Source organism: Exophiala mesophila (assembly GCF_000836275.1).
Source record: "Exophiala mesophila strain CBS 40295 unplaced genomic scaffold supercont1.9, whole genome shotgun sequence".
In the NCBI taxonomy this organism is placed as follows: domain Eukaryota; kingdom Fungi; phylum Ascomycota; class Eurotiomycetes; order Chaetothyriales; family Herpotrichiellaceae; genus Exophiala; species Exophiala mesophila.
This window is the reverse complement of record NW_015622512.1, coordinates 264-21442: the sequence shown is the minus strand read 5'-3', so window position 1 is coordinate 21442 and position 21179 is coordinate 264. Positions and strand designations below refer to the sequence as shown.

General features: G+C 48.5%; 2 protein-coding genes across 2 annotated transcripts; one reads left to right on the top strand and one right to left on the bottom strand.

Annotated features, from left to right (window-relative positions):
• Positions 1–1626: 1626 nt before the first annotated feature.
• Positions 1627–2817, top strand: PV10_09214 (uncharacterized protein; the record flags this gene model as incomplete). Its single annotated transcript, XM_016374343.1, has 1 exon — positions 1627–2817. One exon carries the CDS (start codon positions 1627–1629, stop codon positions 2815–2817), a length of 1191 nt encoding a protein of 396 aa, XP_016219509.1.
• Positions 2818–19807: 16990 nt separating this feature from the next.
• PV10_09213 (uncharacterized protein) lies at positions 19808–20909 on the bottom strand (the record flags this gene model as incomplete). The annotated part of the gene is made up of 3 exons (XM_016374342.1): positions 19808–20025; positions 20087–20558; positions 20631–20909. The coding sequence occupies 3 exons, from the start codon at positions 20907–20909 to the stop codon at positions 19808–19810; spliced, it is 969 nt and encodes a 322-aa protein (XP_016219508.1).
• Between the last annotated feature and the right edge of the window lie 270 nt (positions 20910–21179).

Sequence of the window (21179 nt, the reverse complement as noted above, 5' to 3'; positions counted from 1 at the left end):
CCGCGGCCACATATCTGCTTACGATTTGGTACCAGAGATACGAGGTTCAGCGTCGCATGGCAATCTTCTATGCTGCCGCATCCCTATCGGGGGCCTTTTCTGGACTCCTGGCATTTGCTATTGAGAAGATGGATGGTGTCGCAGGGCTGGCCGGCTGGAAGTGGATATTCATTCTTGAGGGCCTCGCGCCTGTGGCGGTCTCCTTCACACTGTACTTCCTCCTTCCCGACAGGCCAGAAACTGCCCGGTTTCTTACCCAAAAGGAACGAAAGTTCATTGTCAACCGAATTGCGGTTGGGACAGGGTCAGGCCATGGCCGTGTGACGAACGATGACAAGATCACTATCCAACACATCAAAAGTGCGTTTACCGAGTGGAAGATTTGGATGGCTGTTATACCCTTCTGGGCCTGCAGTATCGGCACGTACGGATTCACCGCCACTGTGCCGGCTGTGGTTCGCGGCCTGGGATACACGTCAGCTCATGCACAGCTGATGACCATCCCAATTTACGTGGTGGCTATGGTGGCTACTGTAATCGTCGCGTTCTGGGCGGACTACGCGCGCCAACGAACACCGTTCATCATGGGTGGATTCGCGATAGGTGTGGCAGGTTTCATCGCCGAGCTTGCTATTCCTCACCCCCGATATCCTGGAGTGACATATTTTTTCCTCTTCCTTGTCGCAGTAGGGCTGTACTGCCCATTTACATGTATTGTCACCTTGATCGCCAACAATGTTGCACCGTCATCGAAAAGAGCAGTTGGAATGGCACTCTTGATCAGTGTTGGCAACCTAGGAGGCATTTGCGGCAGCAACATCTACTTCACAGCACAAGCACCCCGATACTATGCTGGATATGGTACAAGTCTGGGCATCTGTACTGCAGGAATAATTGCAGCATTCATCCTCCGAAAGGCTTATCAGCGGGAGAACAACAGACGGGATGAACTTATAACACGAGAGGGAGCGGATGCAATTCGCGCCAGGTACACCGAGCAAGAGTTGTTGGACTTGGGAGACAAAAGCCCTTTCTACCGATACACAACCTAACGTACGCCGTGTTGCATGAATGCTTTTAGGGGGCGGTGTCAAGAACCTGTGGTGAATTCGACGAATTTCAACCTCATCTGTGACGACCTTCTGATACTTCACATGGTTGGCAAGTCTGCGCTTACCTTTCGATTCAAAGATCCATCCCACCCACGTGCTGCGGGGATCCTTGAATGATTTTAATCTATCAAGCGACCAACCCACGAGGGGCAAGGGGATCTCAAAGGCAAAGAGGGGCGAATTAGAGCGTCGGGCTTCGGCCGAGAACGTGGGGAGCCGAGGCTTGTCACTCCTCGTTGCCCCTCTGCATCTGATGAAGCTGAATGAAAAGTACCCCAAACCAAATCTTTAACGTGTGCCCAATGCAAGTTGTCAAAGTAGAATCCACACGAGGAGCGGGCACGTCCCGGGAACTATGGTTCCGGCCGGCCTGAGGTGAGACCGCCCTCGTCTGCACAAACCATACTTAAATGACGAGCTTTCGGCCGGAAGCTTGAGTTAAAAGCTATCTCCTTTACAAAAACTTGGGTATTCTCTCTTTCCGTTCTCCATTCCCATCACCACTCGAGTAGTCATGGCGTCTCTGAAAGGTAAAACGGATCCAAGGTTCAAGAAAGTCTTGGATCTTCTAGAGGCCAACATTGGCTCTGGTGAGGAGCTAGGTGCATCTTTGGTTATCAACATTGACGGAGATGTCGTTGTTGACGTCTACGGTGGGTACGTCGACGTCGACCGCAGCAAACCGTGGGACAAGGACACTATCGTGAATGTCTGGTCATCGACCAAGACTGTGGCGACTTTAGCTCTCCTTATATTGCATGAACGGGGCCTTATCGACGTCAATGAGAATGTGGCAAAGTACTGGCCCGAGTTCGCTGCCAACGGCAAAGAAAGCGTCAAAGTTCGTCACCTAATGTCCCATACCTCTGGACTGTCAGGCTGGAACAGGCCGTTTTCAACAGAAGATGCCTACGATCTTGAAAGGTCAACGAACCTTTTGGCTGAGCAAGCTCCTTGGTGGGAGCCTGGCACCGCGTCGGGGTATCACGCGATTACTATGGGCCACTTGATTGGAGAAGTTGTACGACGAGTTACTGGTAAAAGTCTCACCCAATTCGTCGCTGATGACATTGCTGGTCCTCTGAACGCGGATTTCCAGATTGGGGCAAAACAATCAGACTGGCCAAGGATAACAAATGTCACGCCTCCCCCGCCATTTCCTTTCGATCTGAGCACCATGGACCCCGAAAGTGTCATTGTCAAAACATTCAGCGCTCCGGCATTGGACGCCAACGCTGCAAACACCGAGGGATGGCGAAAAGCCGAGATTGGTGCAGCTAATGGGCATGGCAATGCGAGGTCGCTCGCTCGAATTCTTTCTACCGTGAGCCTCGGCGGAACGGTTGATGGACATCGATTGCTGTCGTCCAAAACAATTGACATGATATTCCAAGAGCAAGCAAACAACGCAGATCTTGTCCTGGGCCAGCCAATACGATTCGGCATTGGATACGGCATTGCTGGTGGAGGCACTGAACAAACAGTTCCGTTCCTGCCAAAGGGTCAGAATCGGCGAGTAGCCTTTTGGGGTGGATGGGGCGGATCGATTAACATCATGGATGTTGATAAGAGAGTCACAATCTCGTACGTGATGAACAAGATGGGAGCAGGGACTTTAGGCTCTGAAAGGGCAGCAGCCTACCTTAAGCTGATTTATGATGTTTTGGGGGATCATTCACCCAATGCGACAGCAAAGCTTGTTTGAAGTTACTATCTGATCTTAGGTGACCTTCAAATTCCAACAACTATAGGCGCGTCATCCCAGTACTATTTTCTCCTTTGATTCTCCTCCTAATATCTACCGACAGACAAGCAAGTCGGCACTGAGTACACATCTCCAATTCACTGAGCCTTGACATGCTCGCTATGGATGAAATGATCATTGACTTTGTCTCTATTGTCAGGATCGACAGCAACGTCCTCGAGATCCTTAGGCGGCTCTTCAACCTCAGTTGCGACCTAGAGAATGTTAGCACGAAAAGATAAGAAGAAAATATAGTCTTCTTACCTTATCTCCAAAGATGGCCTCAATTTCTTCCAAGCTCTTATATCGCGTCTCCGGATAGAAGAAGTAGAACACAACTGCAAATATAGCTGATCCACAAACAAAAATAAGGAAAAATCGCCACGAAATAGTTTCTAGAGCGATTGGTGTGAACTGGATCAAAATAATGATGAGGACATGCTGTGTCATATACGCTATTGCAACACCTGTAGGGCGCATAGATGTCGGCATGATCTCGGCGGGATACTGGGGAAAACGCATTTAGGAATGTCAATATGAAATATAGAAATATTTGACTCACTGTTGCCATGAAAGTGTTTGCTGGGCCTGAGTACCCCAAGGTAACGAAGAACATGCAAGCAATAAGGCCCCGTGCAAGGCTCACGTTTGTGCTGCCGGTGTTTTCAAATACAGCCCAAGTAATACTAGTCAAGAGAGTGCCCAGGATTATCAAGCCGTAAGATATGAACTAGAACAACTGTTAGACACGACTTTTCTCCTTGTGCAGACTTTGACTTGCCATTGTCTTCCGACGCCCGAGAAGGTCAAAACAAAATGTTGCATAAACTGCAGAAATGACGCCACAGATACCCCAGACACCAGTCAAGATGAGAGACATGACACTAGTGAAGCCGATTTGTTGATAGAGAATAACCTGGTAGTTCTGAATTACCATCACACCAGACAACCTATATGTTTAGGTACAGTCGTATATGAGAGGGGATGAAACTCACATGCAAGCTATTGCGTACCAGAAAACAAGCAGAAATCGTTTTCGATACGAAGGCCTTGCCCATATGCCTCTCATGCCCAGACTCTCTTGTTTATCAAGCATAATCTGGGCCTTTATCTGATGGAACTCTCGGAGATAAAGGGTCTCATCTTCATCGTTGAAGTGCATCTTCTTGAGAATTGTTTCAGCCTGTTCGTACCTTTCTACCAGGATGAGGTATCGTGGGGATTCGGGCATCCAGAACGAAAAAATGAGCATTGCGAGGGATGTGAGGTGTTGACATCCAAGGAGGACTCTCCATGACGCGTCCCCTTTAATGAAGTAGAAGCCAAGTCCACTTTCTAGATTAGCTAGGTCCGGTAGACAACCGAGGATTCCGGTACCTACATCCATTGTGTAAAGCAGTAGGTAACGCAGATATTGAACCTTAATGAAACATATAAGCTCACCGATCGCATAATGCTAAGAACAACTCACGCAAAATATCCTCCGATGCGGCCCCTCATTCTGGGAGGGCTAATTTCAGAGGCATATGCGGGACAGACGACCAACATTAGCCCCGACGCAATGCCACCTATTACACGACCTGCACAGAATGCTCCAAAGTTGGGAGCGCCGGTCTGCAGTGCGTTCGCAATGAGAGAAATCACGCAGCCTAGCTGGATCGTCCTTAGCCGACCGTATTTATTAGGCAAGTAAAAGTTTAGTCCCATGCCGGCAACAGCACCGGCATAGTAGACTGATCCCATGACACCAATGGTATGAGCATCGAGATTGAAGTATACCAAGAATGACTCGTAAGCCAGGACCGACGTGGTACAAGCTTAGAGATATTAGCCAGGGAAACTGAACATGATCTTGAGCGACTCTTACCAGAGTCATATCCGTAGAAGACTGCGCCAAAACATACATACAAAACACACCACAGGTTATAGGTGTTCATCGTGGCGGTAGAGGTCGAGTAAGCTCCCCGTAGACCTTAGGATAGGCGATTCAAGTGTTATGCGCGCTGGTCCCACATGGTTTTATAGAATGGCCCAGGAGAATGGCCCAATATATAGACATATCATTCGTGTCTGACTCTGCCATATCCTCGGTCCAGAACACTTCCATCACCCCAGATGTCGCCCAGACTCCACTGTGTACCTACAATGGTCTCCATAACTGGAACCAGTATGCTAAGATGTGCTGATCGCGCTCACATGCTTGGAGCCTGTCTACAGAATCAAGACTGGTATCCTCGCTTCTTGGCGATGCCCCACAGGGATGTCTCGATTCTCTCTCCAGGACCGCACTATATAAGAGAATACCAAAAAGCTACGGTATGCAGGAGAATCTAGTTCAGAAGTATATGTCAGTGTGATATCCTTCGCGAGTACTTTTTCAAGGGTAGTTCGCCAGATAGCGCTGGTAGATAGTATCGGGATTTGAACAAATGGCGCTGATGTAACCCGTAACATCTCCACAGGCATACCAAGACTACCAAGATGACTTGACCTTGGGGACTCCACTCTGGGAGTCACAGAAGTCTGACAAATGAACATGCAAGCGGCGAGTCGCGACTCAGAGATCCAGAGTCATGAATATAGGCGCTGAGCCGACATCTCTGCAACAGGGAGTAAGCCCCTTTACTAGTCAGGACATGCTGGCCAGCAATGGGATCTGGGTCGCGCAGGCCCGCCATACCACACAGTATGGAGCTTTCAAACGGGTGTATATTATGGAAACTCTCCAGACCGACCGAACCCAGAATGACCACACAGAAATCTCCTCGAACAAAGGGCTATATCAATTCGACCTATCATATTGTCTTCACAAGCACATGATTTCGACCAATCTCATCTGATACCCTAGCTTTCCAACACAGTCGAGAAATACCTGAAGCAAGCTGAAATGGAAACTGGAAAGATGGAGCAGTACTGTACAGAAGCTGCTGAGATTCAGCATATTAGTGCGTTCACTCCGACAGCACTGGCACTTTCGAAAATCCTGCAGCGGGAGAGAAGCAATTGATTGCCCATTCGAAGAGTCTTTTGCAGCGCCAAAACTCCTGATCATCCCGTCGTTCTGGAGGAATAGGATCTAGCTCGAGGACATAGCAGAGGGACGCTGACTCCAGCTCATGGCTGAATATCTGACCCTCATACCAAATTCCCCAGTGGCAGCTGTGGAACTAGTTTTAGGTACAGGAGGTTGCTGTAGATTTCTATATGAGATCTAGCTGGAATCGAGAGGTTCATCCGCAGAAGCTGCATGTTCGTCATGTTCGACTGGGATTTCCACTCCAAGGTTCGGTGACAGGATAGCACTTTCACCAGAGTACGAGTACGCGACGTGTGAAGATCTGGGGCCATTTACGTCATTTTTGTTCTTGGAAGCTGGCGGCCGGCTCGTGAAAGATCAAATCACGCCTCAGTGATTCGGGTACAGTGGGCCTGCAGATGATCGACCCGCTTTAATGGAAAAGGTCAGTCTCCGCTATTTTCCCGTCGGGGACATCCTGGTCGATCACTTCACGTTGGCTAGGACGCCTGATACTTTCACTATTATTGTGAGCTTCTTGACACATGCCAGCACCTGGACTTCTCGACTCCTAAGCTGTCGCGAGAAACATTTTCTGGGAAAGAGAACGTTCAGGCGAAAACTACTCTTTGTCTTCCATGAGCAGCGCTATGCCACCCTTTAACACCTTGGTGTGACCGTCGTGGTGTATCGAGGCACACCCAAAGCCCCTGCGCCCTGTGCCATTGCTCGAATATCAGCGCAATCGTCTGCGCTTCCCTAAGCTTTCATCCCTGCCAGGAAAGTCAGCATAATCAATTATCCATTACTATTAAGGGGATTCGCTTGAAAGCCTGCACCATGGGGTCAGTTCAGAATGAGCATACAGACGGACGAGATCAGCCATCCAAGCCTCGCGGAGATGACGAACAATATCAGGGCAACAGCAATTCCTTCAATTACACAGGTTCAAAAGGACAAGTGCATAACCGGAGACATTGGCAGGATGAGCCCAACGCCGAAGGGCACGGGGAGAAGCTACCAATGAAACCCTTTTCACAAGAACATGGCGGAATCAGAGAAAGAAGAATAAAGCGCCATTGGTACCCGTATGTTGGGAACCTAGCCGGATGAAAATACCAGCATTCTCACATTTAAAAGATTCGTACTCCTTGGGATCTTCCTCAACATCAGTCTTCTGATTGGTTGTTTCTACATCATCTATGCTGCACATGTGAGTCTTGTTATGAAAGTACATGGAATCCCGTTAATACGCCCTCTAGGAGTATGCCACGGATAGAGGACGCTTCCTTGGGGTAGCTTGTGCCATCACATTCGCTCCCTTACTGCCGGCTTGCCTGTTACTCTTTTCGCCCTGGCCGTATGCGTTGAAAGAGCATCGGAATGCATTCAGCGAACGTGATTCGTGTACGTATTAGGCAATCAATAGGCTCTCTGTGCATCAGACTTAAGGCCAGTGCGACTAATGAATGCTTTAGCTCCTCGTTGGAAGAACGTTGTCAATATCCTCGCTGCTTTGGCTAGCTTTGCGATTGTTATTTGCTACCTGTTCCTAAGCGCGATTCCGACATACAACACACCGATCTGGGAGAGCGGCGTTGAGTTTCTTGATCAAGTACCGGTCCCTGCAATCGCATTTGTTATTCAGCACACAGATGGCAGTGGACGAGAGCTACCCATTAATTACACATTTATTGATGGGATCTCAGCGAGTTCTGTAACGTATACAGGTTTCGATATACAATCAACGACAGATACTCCGGGAGGGATATACTATGAAACCATCCAGCAACACCAGTATGGCTCATTCACAGCTATCGTGGCTAATAACTCTGCACTTTCACCACAAGTTGCCTCGCCAATGGGCACTGGAATTGCAGTCACTGTGTTTCTAACCTGTGAGACCCCTTTGTTACATGTCAGTACTTAGCTGTATCCTTTCTGACATTGAATTTACAAGATAACTCGACAAGAGCTGAACAAATTCCTGGGAATGTCCCTCAAATGATTTTGGCAATCTTTGATCCGCGAATACCGGTGTCTGCTATCCTAGAATGTGGCTTGGTTCAACCTCCTGCTGTTTCCGCATTCACAGATAATAACGTTGTGCTGTCAATGACACAGATTACTGATCTACACCGGATTATCACACCAGCCGGGGACGCGCCTCCATTTTGTGAAGATATCTACCGAAGAGTAATGTCCGACGAAAGCCGGCCCCTGACACTCTTCAATTCCGGTCTTACTTCCAGCTCACCGGTGGTTGATAACTATAGGGAGGATTGTGATGTGTCAAGGAACTCTACTACAGTCTGCCGGAGCTCAGTGACTATGGTATACGGGTCACAATTTGTGCAGAGACAAAAGAGCATTCCAGGGAGGTCCAAGCAGAGTATTTGGATTGATATTGGTGCCATTGTCGGTGCAGTTCAGTTCTTCACGTGGCTTTTCCTGATATTTTTCCACGGATAAAGTATGTAGAACGATTCTGCCGAGTTGAGGGAGATCGTTTTGTGCGGATATATTTCTTCCAAGAGGTTTACCAAGGTCCTACCTCCAATAAGGTGATCCGGGCAGTCTTAATGTTCATTTTATGCTGTGATGTGTGGGCTGTGCGTTCGGTCTGTCTCGCTGGAGCCTATATTGGCCGCCATACTCTTGATGAGTGGAAACCAGCTATGTCGAGAAACTGAGCTCGATGCGGGAGCATCTGGATGGACAAAAATCCAATGTCAGTAAGCGTGTCATGCGTTAGGGTCTCTGCATAGCTTCGGAAATGGATGTTCGCTACACATACAAACACAACGCAGTACAGGTGATGTGGTAGTTCTAGACCGAGGGAGGGTCAACCAATGTGTCACGGTAGGGCAAATGCAAGCCGAGGCAACAGCCGGTGCTGGTCCGAGTTACCCAAAGTTCGTATAGCTTGGCTCTTTTGGGCCGGGAACATGTGACTCTGGACGAATATGATCTAAGCTATGCCTCGGAGACCAAAGGTATGAGAAAATAAGCGGCCAAGCCACGATATCGTTACTCACTTACTTAGCTGCCTTGCTCTGAAGTTGTGTATCATTGCCGACGAATGTGAGCGGCCCAGACTTTCCTCGGTTGAGCCGATCCTGTTAGAATGCGACGATGACTGCCAGGCCCTTCACTTGGGGCTTTCAGGATTGGCACCAAATCTCCTTTTCTCTTCGGACTACAAGTTATATAACTCCTTCAGATGAAGCATGGATGGATTGACTGAGCACTTTCAAGCCAATCGAGGTGTTATCTCACGTGGTGACTTGCATAATGCCGTTGATTTCTGAGCCTAGTAGGCCGATCCTCCCTGAGCAAGTACCAGAATATCCTCAATGCACGCCTCAAAAGGTCAAGATCATTCACGTGGGGATGGGTGCTTCGGGTTTACTGTTCGCTCACAAGGCAGAAAAATTTCTGAGAAACTTTGAACTCGTATGCTACGAGAAGAATCCGGTTATTGGGGGTACGTGGTACGAAAACCGATATCCAGGCTGTGCTTGTGATATTCCAGCGCATACTTATACATTTCCTTGGTACCCTAACCCGGACTGGAGCGGCTACTATAGCTACAGCCATGAGATCCAGGATTACATGTTACGCTTTGCGAAAGAATATGGAATCGAAAAGTATGCCGTTTTGAACACGGAAGTTTTGTCGTGCACTTGGAGTGGCGACCAGTGGAACGTCCAGCTCAAGCGTAAAGATGGTACAACTTTCATCGACTCTTGTGATGTTATCGTCAATGGGACAGGTATTCTCAATAAATGGAAATGGCCTAATATCGACGGCCTCACAGACTTCTCCGGGACCATCGCCCACTCTGCGAATTGGCCTCATGGCTTAGACTGGCAAAATCAAAGAGTCGCCGTCATAGGAACAGGGTCCAGCTCTATACAAATGGTGCCAAAGTTTGCCGACACTGCAAAGCATGTCTCTATATTCATGAGAAACCAAACATATATCGGTCCACAGATCGGTTCCAATATCTCGAACAAGGAGGCAGACCCGGAAGCAATGGACCCATTAGCCGCTGGTAAACACCAATATACCGAGAAGGAGAAAGAACGCTTCCGTCAAGACCCCGAATATCATCTCAAGTACCGACGAGCTGTCGAACGTGCGGTAGTAAGCGGATTCAGAATTTTCTATCGTGGCAGCGAGGCAAACTTAGAGGCCAGATCTCTAATGCAGAACGCAATGAGAGATAAGATTGGACCGGGACATGAAGAGTTGAAAGCCCGGCTCATTCCAGAATGGAGCCCTGGCTGCCGCCGTCTTACTCCTGGGGAGGGATATCTAGAGTCCCTAACCCGGAAAAACGTAACAACTACTTTTGAAGCAATTGACAAAATCACTTCCGAAGGGGTCTTGACGAATGATGGGATAGAGCACAAGGTGGATATAATCGCATGTGCGACTGGTTTCGACATCCAATACCTACCACATTTCAAGATTACGGGACTTAACGGCCAAGTCATGCAGGATACAGAACCAAATGTGTATGCTTCCATAGCATGCCCCGGTTTCCCAAATTACTTTGTTGTCAATGGACCACGAGGGAATTGGGGCCAGGGTTGCGCGCTCCCGAGCCATGAGGTACAGATCGAGTATATCTTGCAGGTCTGTAAAAAGATGCAACAGGATGGGATTAAGTATATGATGCCCAAGCTCGAAACAACTCTTCAGATGAACCTTTTCATGGATGCGTGGCACCAGAAGAACTCTGTCTGGGCAGAGAATTGCAGGAGCTGGTACAAGGTAGGTGTTGACCCAACGCGTCAATGACGAGAAGCTGCTAACCGAGTTCGAAGGACAACAAACCAAACGGACGTATCTACATATGGCCCGGCAGTCTCTATCACCACTTGAAGTACATGAAAAGACCTCGATATGAACACTATGATATTATGTACCATGATCCAGACAACATCTTTGCGTTTCTTGGCAATGGCCTGACGATCACTGAAGAATCTTACAGTAAAGAAACAATGCCGGTGCCATATATAAGAAACAGCGAAGATGAAATGTGGGATATTGAGTAGTTTGAGCTATAGGTATATGATTTTCTCTGCTGATTTTATCCTGATGCGACCATCAATATAAGAACAAGCAACTAAAAAGGCAATAGTGGCCATGTTGATCACGCCAATAAGAGATCCAACTGGCCATTTTCGATTTCGAAGGGCATGTTAGAGTCAAAGTCTAACAACCCGAAATCAAATACATCAAACATACTTCCCTGGCTACCATTGTCCGTGGCAACCTCGAGATTCTCATCCAACATCAGACTACGGTCTTTTCCTGATGAGAACAATGACGTCTTCGATATCTGCAGACCGTTGCCGTCAATGTAGGGAGTATTCAAGTCCAACGATGGCACGCTTGGAGTAGCATTCTGTGTAGTGGACCCGGTGACGCTGATGCTGGCCAGTCGTCGGGAGAACCGAGGCTCCTGGTAGAGCTTTGCAGCTGCAGCTAGAAGGAACGACTTTGCGAAAAAGGCATAGGCATGGACCTCCATAAGGCAATCCACAAACTCCAGACAACTTTCCAAATGCTGTCTGCTTTGCTGCCTCAGCGGTTCAATATGTGTCGTCGAATCGGATAGATGAGTTACTGCCGCCTGAACAAGAAACGTTAGACCAGAAGTGGGCAGGAGCTGGATCATCTCCTGGACTTGTAAGTCCTTTAAAATGGAAACAATCGCATTGGCTGCATGGCGTGACTTCCGTTGAGAACAGACCTCTCCAGCCGGCAAGGCGCGCAGAATTGGAGGAGGCCATGGCCGGTGCAAAGTGCAAACTAAGGAGTAGTAGCACAGGTTCAGTAAGGCACAGTGGAAGATAAGTATGTCCTGCTCGGGGCTGAAATTCAGAGAAGGAGGTGACTTATATTGTAACCACATGTCGAGGTCGTGAAACCATGAGCTTAGCTGATGCGCGCATTTCTGAATTTCAGGCGTGTTTGTCTTCGAACTCTTGGGAACCGAGAGTAACGTCCTCGTCGTCGTGCACCCAAACTTCGGTACAATAGTCTTGTGTCGAGCTTTCAGAACATGGGAGACGTTGTGGCACAGCTTCAACTGTGCAACACAGACTTCTGCGAGCCGTTGTTGCTGATCTAAATCATGGAGTAGGCCGCAATTCTCAAATGTTGAAGATACTGCAGCCTCCGTCGACCGAATATCGAAATCGGCTGTTGTCAGGTCTGGCATTTCGCAGGCATCGAAAGGAATGATTGGAGGGTGTCTAAGCCCTAAAGCCAGCATTCTATCACGGATGTAGAAGGACCACCACAAACGCCTCCATAGGATTTTCCTACGCATCGACAAATTGGAACTTGTGGGGTCCTTGTTCAATCCGATAAATAATGCAATATTGTACGCAATCCCAAGCCAGTGTCGTAAATGTTTTACCTCGTCTCCCTTCTCTTGCCAAGACGTCATGAGGATTAATGACTGAATCAGGATGAAACGATCGGTCTCGCAGTCGAAATCATATAAAATCCTAACCCTGTCGGCAAGTTGCTTCCTCAAGTGCATTCTATCTTGGAATCCAGCTTCGACCAAATACTCTGTTTCGACAAAGGCCGAACCAGAGAGAAGTATGCTTTGCAGAAGCAAGATACTGACATTTGCTGCCTTGCCATCGCTTGCCAGAGCTAGCAAGACTTCGTGCACATCGACCAAGGGCAGCTGTGGGTGTACAAAATGCACATAGCTCGTGATGATTGCATTACGAAGTTTTGGTGGTGGAAGTTCGAAAGCTCTTTCGGCTGCGAGAAATGACGAATACTGGTGACATCGTCCTGGTTTGATGGGCGTTACAAAATTGGGGAGGAGGATGTCACCAATTACTGGTTGTTCGCAACCCAAGCCCATGGTTTCGCCTGTCGAGGGTACGGGAGATGGAACGCCAGTCTGATTTGACACATCGCCGTCCTTGAGTAAACCAGATGTGAAATCAGGAAAGTGGTTTTCGAGGGGGTGGGTTGGTAGCAACGCTTCCGTAGAAGGTTCGTCAGTATGGGCTTGCGCCGAAGGGTTCATTATCATGGTATGAGGACTGGTCAACTCTGGAAGTTGGACGATGTCTGCCGCAAAAGCAGGATCAAGGTCAGTGCTGCTGCTTTCTGGTATATTGGAAGCCTTGTTCTTCCGCCGCCTGCGCGCGATCCCGTCAGCGGTCGTGCGCCGCCTTGGCGGTGCATCTACGCAAAGAACATCGTCTAGTGCGCAGTTTGTGCAGGGCTGTTGACGGAGAGCAATATCGCAACGAACCTTGCGCACTCTGCAACGCTCGCAAGCCTTGGGAGCCCTCCGCTTTGTCGGCTTCGCGACTCTTTTCAACTCCATAGCAACGATGTCTGTCGAGAGCTTCTTGTGTCCAGTATTGTAGCGAGTAGTCTTGCCGTCCGGCTTTGGCTTGTATTGAAATGACTAGTGTCAAGAGTCTTCACAGAGCCCTGTTGTCATATTTATTGTAGGTAAGGAGCATCAGGAGATGGCTTCAAGTACTGGGAACTAATACGTAACGAGCGAGAACCCGATGAGATGACAAATGTGGCCAAGACGTGAAGGAGGGGAACGTGCCCCTCCTGCATGTACCTGAATCTAGAGCGTGCGGGGGCGACACGGCTAAGCCGAACATCACTACTTAGACAATGTTGAGGCAACTGAATCTGCCTACTGGCTGACGGTGACCCTAAACAAACAGTGTGAAGATCGTGGCTATTCGATAAGACACAGAAGCGAAGTCTCGATCAGCTGCAAGTTTGGTTACCACAGAACAATTTCTACAAGTATGTTCAAGGTAATTCTCCTATGCATCTGGGAGTGGTTTCTGCTCTCTATTGACAGCTTCCATATAAGACTGCCTAAGAATCAGCCTACTACGAAATTCTCCTTGAACGCCTCACTATAGCAAGACGTCGACTCGAAAGTACCTGAGGTAATTCATCCTGAAGCAATGTCCTTTGGAGAATCTAGATTCCTCGGGCCTTCTGGTTGCCTCCCAAGAACAGAAGCCACTAAGCATCTCACCAACGAAATGTAACCGAGGATGGAGTGCATATCAACCGCCCGAGGTAAAAGAAACACCGGTCTACTTTGGCAGAAACCTTGATTTTCTCTACGAGCATTCCAATTACTAAGATGACCTAACCGGGAACGACGTAAATTCCGAGTACAAGAGCATTGGTAGAGCAATTCTATCGTACGACACAACAAATTCCTGTTATCCAGTCTTTCGGTTTCAAGAGTCGACCATGAAGGCTGCAAGATTCTATGGGGCGAGAGATATCAGGATAGAAGACGTCCCTGTTCCTACGATAGGGCAAGGACAATGTCTTGTCGAGATCGAATGGTGCGGGATCTGTGGGAGTGATTTACACGAATATCTGGCTGGTAGGTAGCACAGATCCTGAACAAGAGGCACTCCCCCTAACAAGTTGTGTCAGGACCAATCGGCATACCAACCCCAGATAACCCACATCCTTTAACTGGTGGTTATATGCCCGTGACTCTGGGTCACGAGTTTTGTGGTCGGGTCATACAAACAGGTGCTGGTTCAAGTTTCAAAGTCGGTCAAGCTGTCATGGTAGATCCACACATCGCCTGCAAGAACCCTGGTTGCTTTTCATGTTCCGCAGGTAAAGACCATCTCTGCGATCGGCTGGCTTTCTTAGGCGCGAGCGGGGCTCCTGGCGGAGGTGGGTTATCAGAGTATGCCGCGGTGGACGAAGATATGCTTCATACCCTCCCCGAGAACGTTGACCTCGACAACGCTGCCATTATTGAACCGTTAGTTGTGGCAAACCATGTCATAAAGGTGGCCAAACAAACACTCGAAAGCCGAACAGTCCTTATCGTGGGAGGAGGTCCAATTGGAATAGCACTGGCTATTCTGTTAGAAGCTCAAAGTGTCAAAACCCTGATTCTAAGCGAGCCAACGGCTAAGAGGAGAGAACAAGCTCGGAGGCTTGGTCTGATCCAGAGGATCATAGACCCAAAAACCGAGAACCTAGGTGAAATTTGCCGCAAGATCACAAGCGGCAAAGGTGTAGATTTCGTTTTCGACTGTGCTGGTGTTGCGCCAGCCTTGGAAAGCGCACTCGATGCTATCTCCTATGGAGGGACATACATCAATGTTGCAATGTGGGAGAAGCCGGTAATCACGTCCCGAGTACATCAATGAGCTGAAAGCTGACAATATAGATACCCATTCCATTTTACCCGTTCTTTAGGAAGGAAATCTCTTTCCTCAGCTCATGCTGTTACAATAAAGAGGACTTTCGAGAAGTGATACAGTTGATGGCTGATGGTATGACTGGACTGGGCTCCCTCTTTCTCGTATTGACTGACATGTGGGCAGGGAAAATCAGCGGATACGAGGGTATGATCACAAGTCGAGTTCCGCTTGCACAGGTCGTGGACAAAGGGTTCGAAGAGTTGGCTAACCGGAAGGATGACCATGTCAAGATATTAATATCTCCGAAGTTGAGAACGACTTAGGCAATTCCTAGTCTATTCCATAGCAATCCTAGACATTGCACTTCACACGATGCGGATCTTTGAATGTCACAACTTGGAAATATGATATGACATCATCCGATATTGCATTGAGCTTGGAGACTACACGGACAGCAGATATAGTAGTTTCTCATACGTGTCAATACTTAACAATATCACTCCTGTGGTTCACTCAAGGAGGGACTCGAGTAGTCCAAGCTATTAGGTTCTGTCGCACCGAGATTTGAGCCAGCAACATCAGGACGGTGAAACATTTCATATACTCTAAGCCCTTGTTCTTCTGTAGAGATAGTCCAAAGTTCTGGGTGTGCCACCATGTCGAGCCGCGAGTCAAACTATCCCTTCAAAGACTGTTACGCGCCAGCATTGGGGTCCCGAGGCACCGTGACAGCTTTGCTTTCAGGTGAAAAGCATCTCACCCTAAGAAGTCGCCAACCCCGGACCCCACAGAGCCGAGGATCAAGCCCCATCCTTCTCCATGCTATGGCGGGGACGAAGGTGGTGAAGTGCGGACAGATATTGTGGGCTTAAAATTGCCATCTGCCGCGGGCTGCATGTCCAACCTCGGGATCTGAACAAGCAAATCCATCCTAGGGCTGGAAATCGCTGTATCACGAAGTAACAACCTGATTTCCCAGGTAGAAGGCATCATGTCGTGGGACCTGATAAATACATGTTTGATGCAGCACGTTTGTCCTGTCCCTTTCCAATCAACAACACATAGAACCTGACCATGGCGAAACTACCTGAAGCAAATGAGAGCCTTGATGCGGGTACAACACCTACACTTGAACATTCAAGCAAACGACAATTCCGCTGGTATAATGTTTTCATCATCTTGTTCATGTCGCTGGGATCTATCGAATATGGCTACAGTGCCTCGATTATTGCCACGACCCTGGCACAACCTTCCTTCATATCTTATTTTGGGCTCGACACTCGCAACAACGCGGCCGATTTGTCCGGCCTCACGAATTCTTTGTATCAGGTTGGTGGATTTTTGGGCGTATGGACCGTCGCAGATGTGTCTGATCGTTGGGGCCGCAAAGCAGCGATTACCTACTGCGCCGTTGTCAATCTCATTGCGGCAGCGGGGCTGACTGGGAGCGTCAATATTGAAATGTTTCTCGCATTTCGATTCATCGCTGGTTGGGGCGGTTGGACAATTGTCACGGCCATTCCCATCTGGATGAATGAAGTGTCCCCACCAAAGATCCGGGGCATCCTTGTCAATTGCCACAACGTCGGTTTCCTCCTCGGCTACAATATTGCAACATACTTTGGGTACGCGTTTTATCATCTACCCACCGACAATAACTGGGCATGGCGCGGGGGCATGATCTTTCAGGCTCTCTGGGTTATCGTGCTACTTGCCGGTATGCATTGGCTGCCGGAGTCACCACGATGGCTCATGATGAAAGACCGCTACGATGAAGCTGAGCGAGTCCTAAATAGGCTACATACGGCCCAAGAAGCTCAGGTTGAGGCGGTCCAGATTCGACTATCAATTGAACAGGACCGACACCACGTTAGTACATGGCGGTCAATTTTTATGAAGAAAAGCTACCGCAAACGAGCATTATTTGCAATAGGCATGGCCTTGTCAATACACACCTCGGGTATCCTTGTTGTTACCAATTACGGACCAACCATCTACGCTTCTCTCGGGTTTGACACTAATAAGCAAATGTTGTATCAAATTGGCTGGTGCGTGGTGGCTCTTGGCACCGGGTTCATGTCCTATTTCTTGATCGACCGTTTTCCTCGAAATAAGCTTCTGGCATTTGGCGTTGGTGGCTGCGCATGTTGCCTTGCCATTGTTTGTGGCCTGATTGGAAAGTTCGCTTCACCGGAAGCCCTAGAGAACCCGAACAACACGGCCCTCAATGCTACAATTGGTTTCATATATCTCGTCAATTGCTTTTATCAGCTTGGTCTCGGTAAGTTGGGAGGAGATCCTGGCCACGAAGACGTGACTAACAACACGGCAGATGGAGTCCAATTTTGCTCCCTAGGAGAAATCTTCCCGAACCATATTCGCGCCAAAGGTGTAGTTATCGGCGTAGCCACCATCACTGCGATTAATATCGTCTGGCTGCAGGTCGCCCCAATAGCTTTCCTCAGGATTGGGTATCTTTTCTATATGGTATTCTTTATCCCGGGATTTATAGCCACAGCTTGGCTTTGGTTCTTCTTCCCTGACACGCTTGGCGTTCCTCTAGAAGAAGTTGGGAGAATATTTGGCGACGCAGATGAGCTGACAGTGCCACAATATCTGCTGAACGAAAAGGATGTCTTGAGCAAGGAGCCGCTGGACAAGAGCTATGCATTGGCTTCGCACTACGAAGGAAAAGCCTAATTGAGCGGACTTTCTTGGAACAAGCCCCCGTCACATGGGAAACTAAAAGTTGTGTGATAAGTCTCGTTTCGATGATAGTGACTGATCTTGGATAAGGCACCGCGCAGGACTGAATACAGCTACACTTTCTCTGCTCTTTAGCATATATATAACTATCTAAACATCGTGTTTAGCGGTGTGGTGTTAGCTAGGGTTTCTACCCTGTACTTCCCCCCTAGGGTTGGACTTTATACTTGATATATGCTCTAGACACACCGGATCCGTCGGAGCTATTGATATTAGTTCGACAACCAAAGTCTTCAGGATTGTTCGAGCTCCGTGGGGATATGTGATGCCCAACGAAGACACTTGGAGTCAAGTAAATGTATAATGCAGCCGAGCAGCTTGATTTATGGACCTTACTCCCAATAGAATCGTCCCAGCCAGTGAAGTTCTTATAAGGGGACTGAGCTCCGGCTGAAGCAGCCGCGGACTCGAAATGCGAGAATGATCGGTTCAAAGAGCTGATTGCATCTGTGCGATATTCTCATGCCTATTGTCTAAAATATTTCTCTTGCCTTCGAACATGAGCAGCTGACATTGGTAGGAAACACTGACGGACGGATGCTTCGGAGATTATCAGATCTGTGACCACTGTTCGGAAAGGGTTTGCTTAGGAGTTAAAGCCCGATGTTACACGAGAGCCAAACAATGTTTTGACAATATGTCGGTCTTGTTCTCCAGGACAGTAGGAACAACCGGTCGGTCCGTCGGCCGCTCAGATGCAGGTGCGTGTTCTAGGATGTCGGTCATGGCCTCGACACCTTCAGACAAGGTGTCCTTTGAAGAGATGCCGTAGAACCTGCAATGTCCAAGAATTTCGAATATCCAAACTGATGATGTAGTGAATGTTCGACCGGAAGATCTTCAAGGCTATCCATGTTGGAGATTATGAAGATGCGGTCGTCCGCACTTTGAATTGGCGGAGAGACTTCGAAGGTATTTTCGACAAACGGGGCTCGAGGCTTTGCATCCATCGCATAATGGGTGCCGAACCAGTGGCCAAATCGAGTGGGCATCCATTCTGGCCTCTCCATCGTACGGTTAGGTCAATTGTGCAGCTGGCTGACTGGGTGGATCACAACACTTGGCTGGCATGCTTTCATAGGAAGTGCCACCTTCCTCGGTGGCCTCCAGATACAGGGACTGGTCGTGCTGAACTTATTATGTGGCTGAGAGGTGCCACGAAACGATGATCTGCTGGGCAATTTGCTCCTGGACCTCCATGGCAGTACGGTCCTTTCCAGCATGGCAAATGTGGCCTTCCGCTGTATATCTTTGCCTTAATCTAGAGCACTTTCATGCTGATATTTTTGTCCTTTCCACCCTTTCAACCGGTAACGGCTGAAAACATGAACTATGCCCGCGTTGTATGTGGAGCTGTCGTGCTGTCGAGCATATTTTGGTGGTTCGGCAGAGGTCGACAGGATTGAAGCGGCTTTGTAGTTGGTATTAATTGGTCGACATGTTCAGACGCTACACTGTCGAAGTATTTTGCAGTTGAAAACCTTCTAGTTATGTATTTCTATGCGATCGGAGGGAGCATTCTAGGGTAGCCGGCATCTCTGTTGAAGCACATGCACATGCACGCTCTCCTTAATTCTGTATTCTAACCAGCCAAAGCGAGTATACGGGTCACTCGACTATTCGTATTCTGGCCGTTCATGTTACTTGCTGGTCTTGACACCACAAGGAACTGTCTGTGCTGATTACTCTGACTTCTCTCAGTGGCACCGTAAGATAGGAAGGCCGGCTGCAGTCCGTTCTTTGATTAAAGGTATTTCCGGGGAGCCGCAGCGAGAGCTGACTTTGACACATCACAGTCTAGACTGTCTTTCGAGAATAAAGAAACTGCGTTGCCCGATTGAATTTGTGTCTCACCCAACATCTTTGACCGATTGGCTCTCGAACACTGTAACCTTGCCTTAAGGACTCTATGATGCGAGGTTTTGGCGTGGAAGTTTAGTATATATTGTGAAACGGACTAGTACGTGGCTGGTGTGACACTCAGACGGCCACCATCTACTATCAGACAGCTGCCATTGCAATAAGCTCCTGCCCGCGAAGCCAGGTAAAGAAGAGCCGCCATGATGTCCTCTGGTTGGCCTGCGCGCTCGGCCGGGATCTCCTCGACTGGGAATGCGGCCTCGGTTGCGGGATTTTGTTCTTTAATCAGAGTAGCAGTGAGATGCGTCGGGAATACTGAGCATGACCAGTACCTGGTCAGTTCGCATCTTTCACAAAGGTTGGCAAGGGTACTTACAACCGGGACATAACACATTTGCTCTGATCCTATATGGTACCAAATATGTGGCCAAAATCTTCATCAACATAGTCGTGGCAGCCTTGCTGGTGCCATACGCAAAGCCTGCGGTGATCTTTCTGTTAAAGCTTCCAATGCTGCTTGTGGCAATGACTTGGCTCCTCCCTCCTTGATATGCCGATCGCTTATTTCCTTCATCTAAAAGCCCGAGGAATGTAATGGCCGTGTAAAAGACCGCGGTACAGTTAACGTGGTATGTGTTAGTAAAATCCTCCATCGGAATGGTGAGTAAGGTCTCCTGTAATCCGGCAATGCTCGATCCTTGGGTAACGTTGCCGGAAGGGCCTGCAATACCAGAATTGGCCACCAGTAAATTTATATATCCCACGTCACTCCCGATGAGTGCTACCGCCAATCGCAAGCTTTGTCTATCCGTTACATCACATATTATCGGAACGACGCAGTCCAGACCCTAATTCTGTCAAAGATCAAAACGGGAAAAGGCGCACCAGTCGGGGCCCTTGAGCCGACATATTGCACTTACGATCTTGTTAACTGCCTCGTCCAAGATCTGCTTGCGCCGCCCAAGAATATAGACTCTTTTAGCGCCATTCTCGGCTAGTGCTTGAGCCATGGAAAGCCCAAGGCCTGCGTACGATCTTAGCTGAATTTTCAGTAAAGTGGACAAGAATACAGTGTTGGACAAAAATACAGTGGCGACGAGTGGTGGAATTGGAAAGCTTGGAGTGTCGTGCTCCTTTTCATGTAAGGTTAGACTCACCGCTGCCTCCACCTGTGATAACGGCAATAATTCCATTGACATTGAAAAGTCGATTTACTTGGCACATTGGACCCATTGCTATAATCAGAATTCTAAGAGAACTGGAACTAAACCTGTTGAGCCGTTCGGTATTGGTTATCTGCAGCGAGAGCTGTTTAAAGTGCTGCAAAATGTTGAACCTTTTAACTGCAGAGCAATGATTGGAAATGCCGGTGGGTTCAGGTCAAGCACAACTAGAGAGACGATCAACGTGACTGCGATCACCCCTCCCCTGATAAGTTGTGGAATGCTTTTGACTTTGAATGCTCTGCC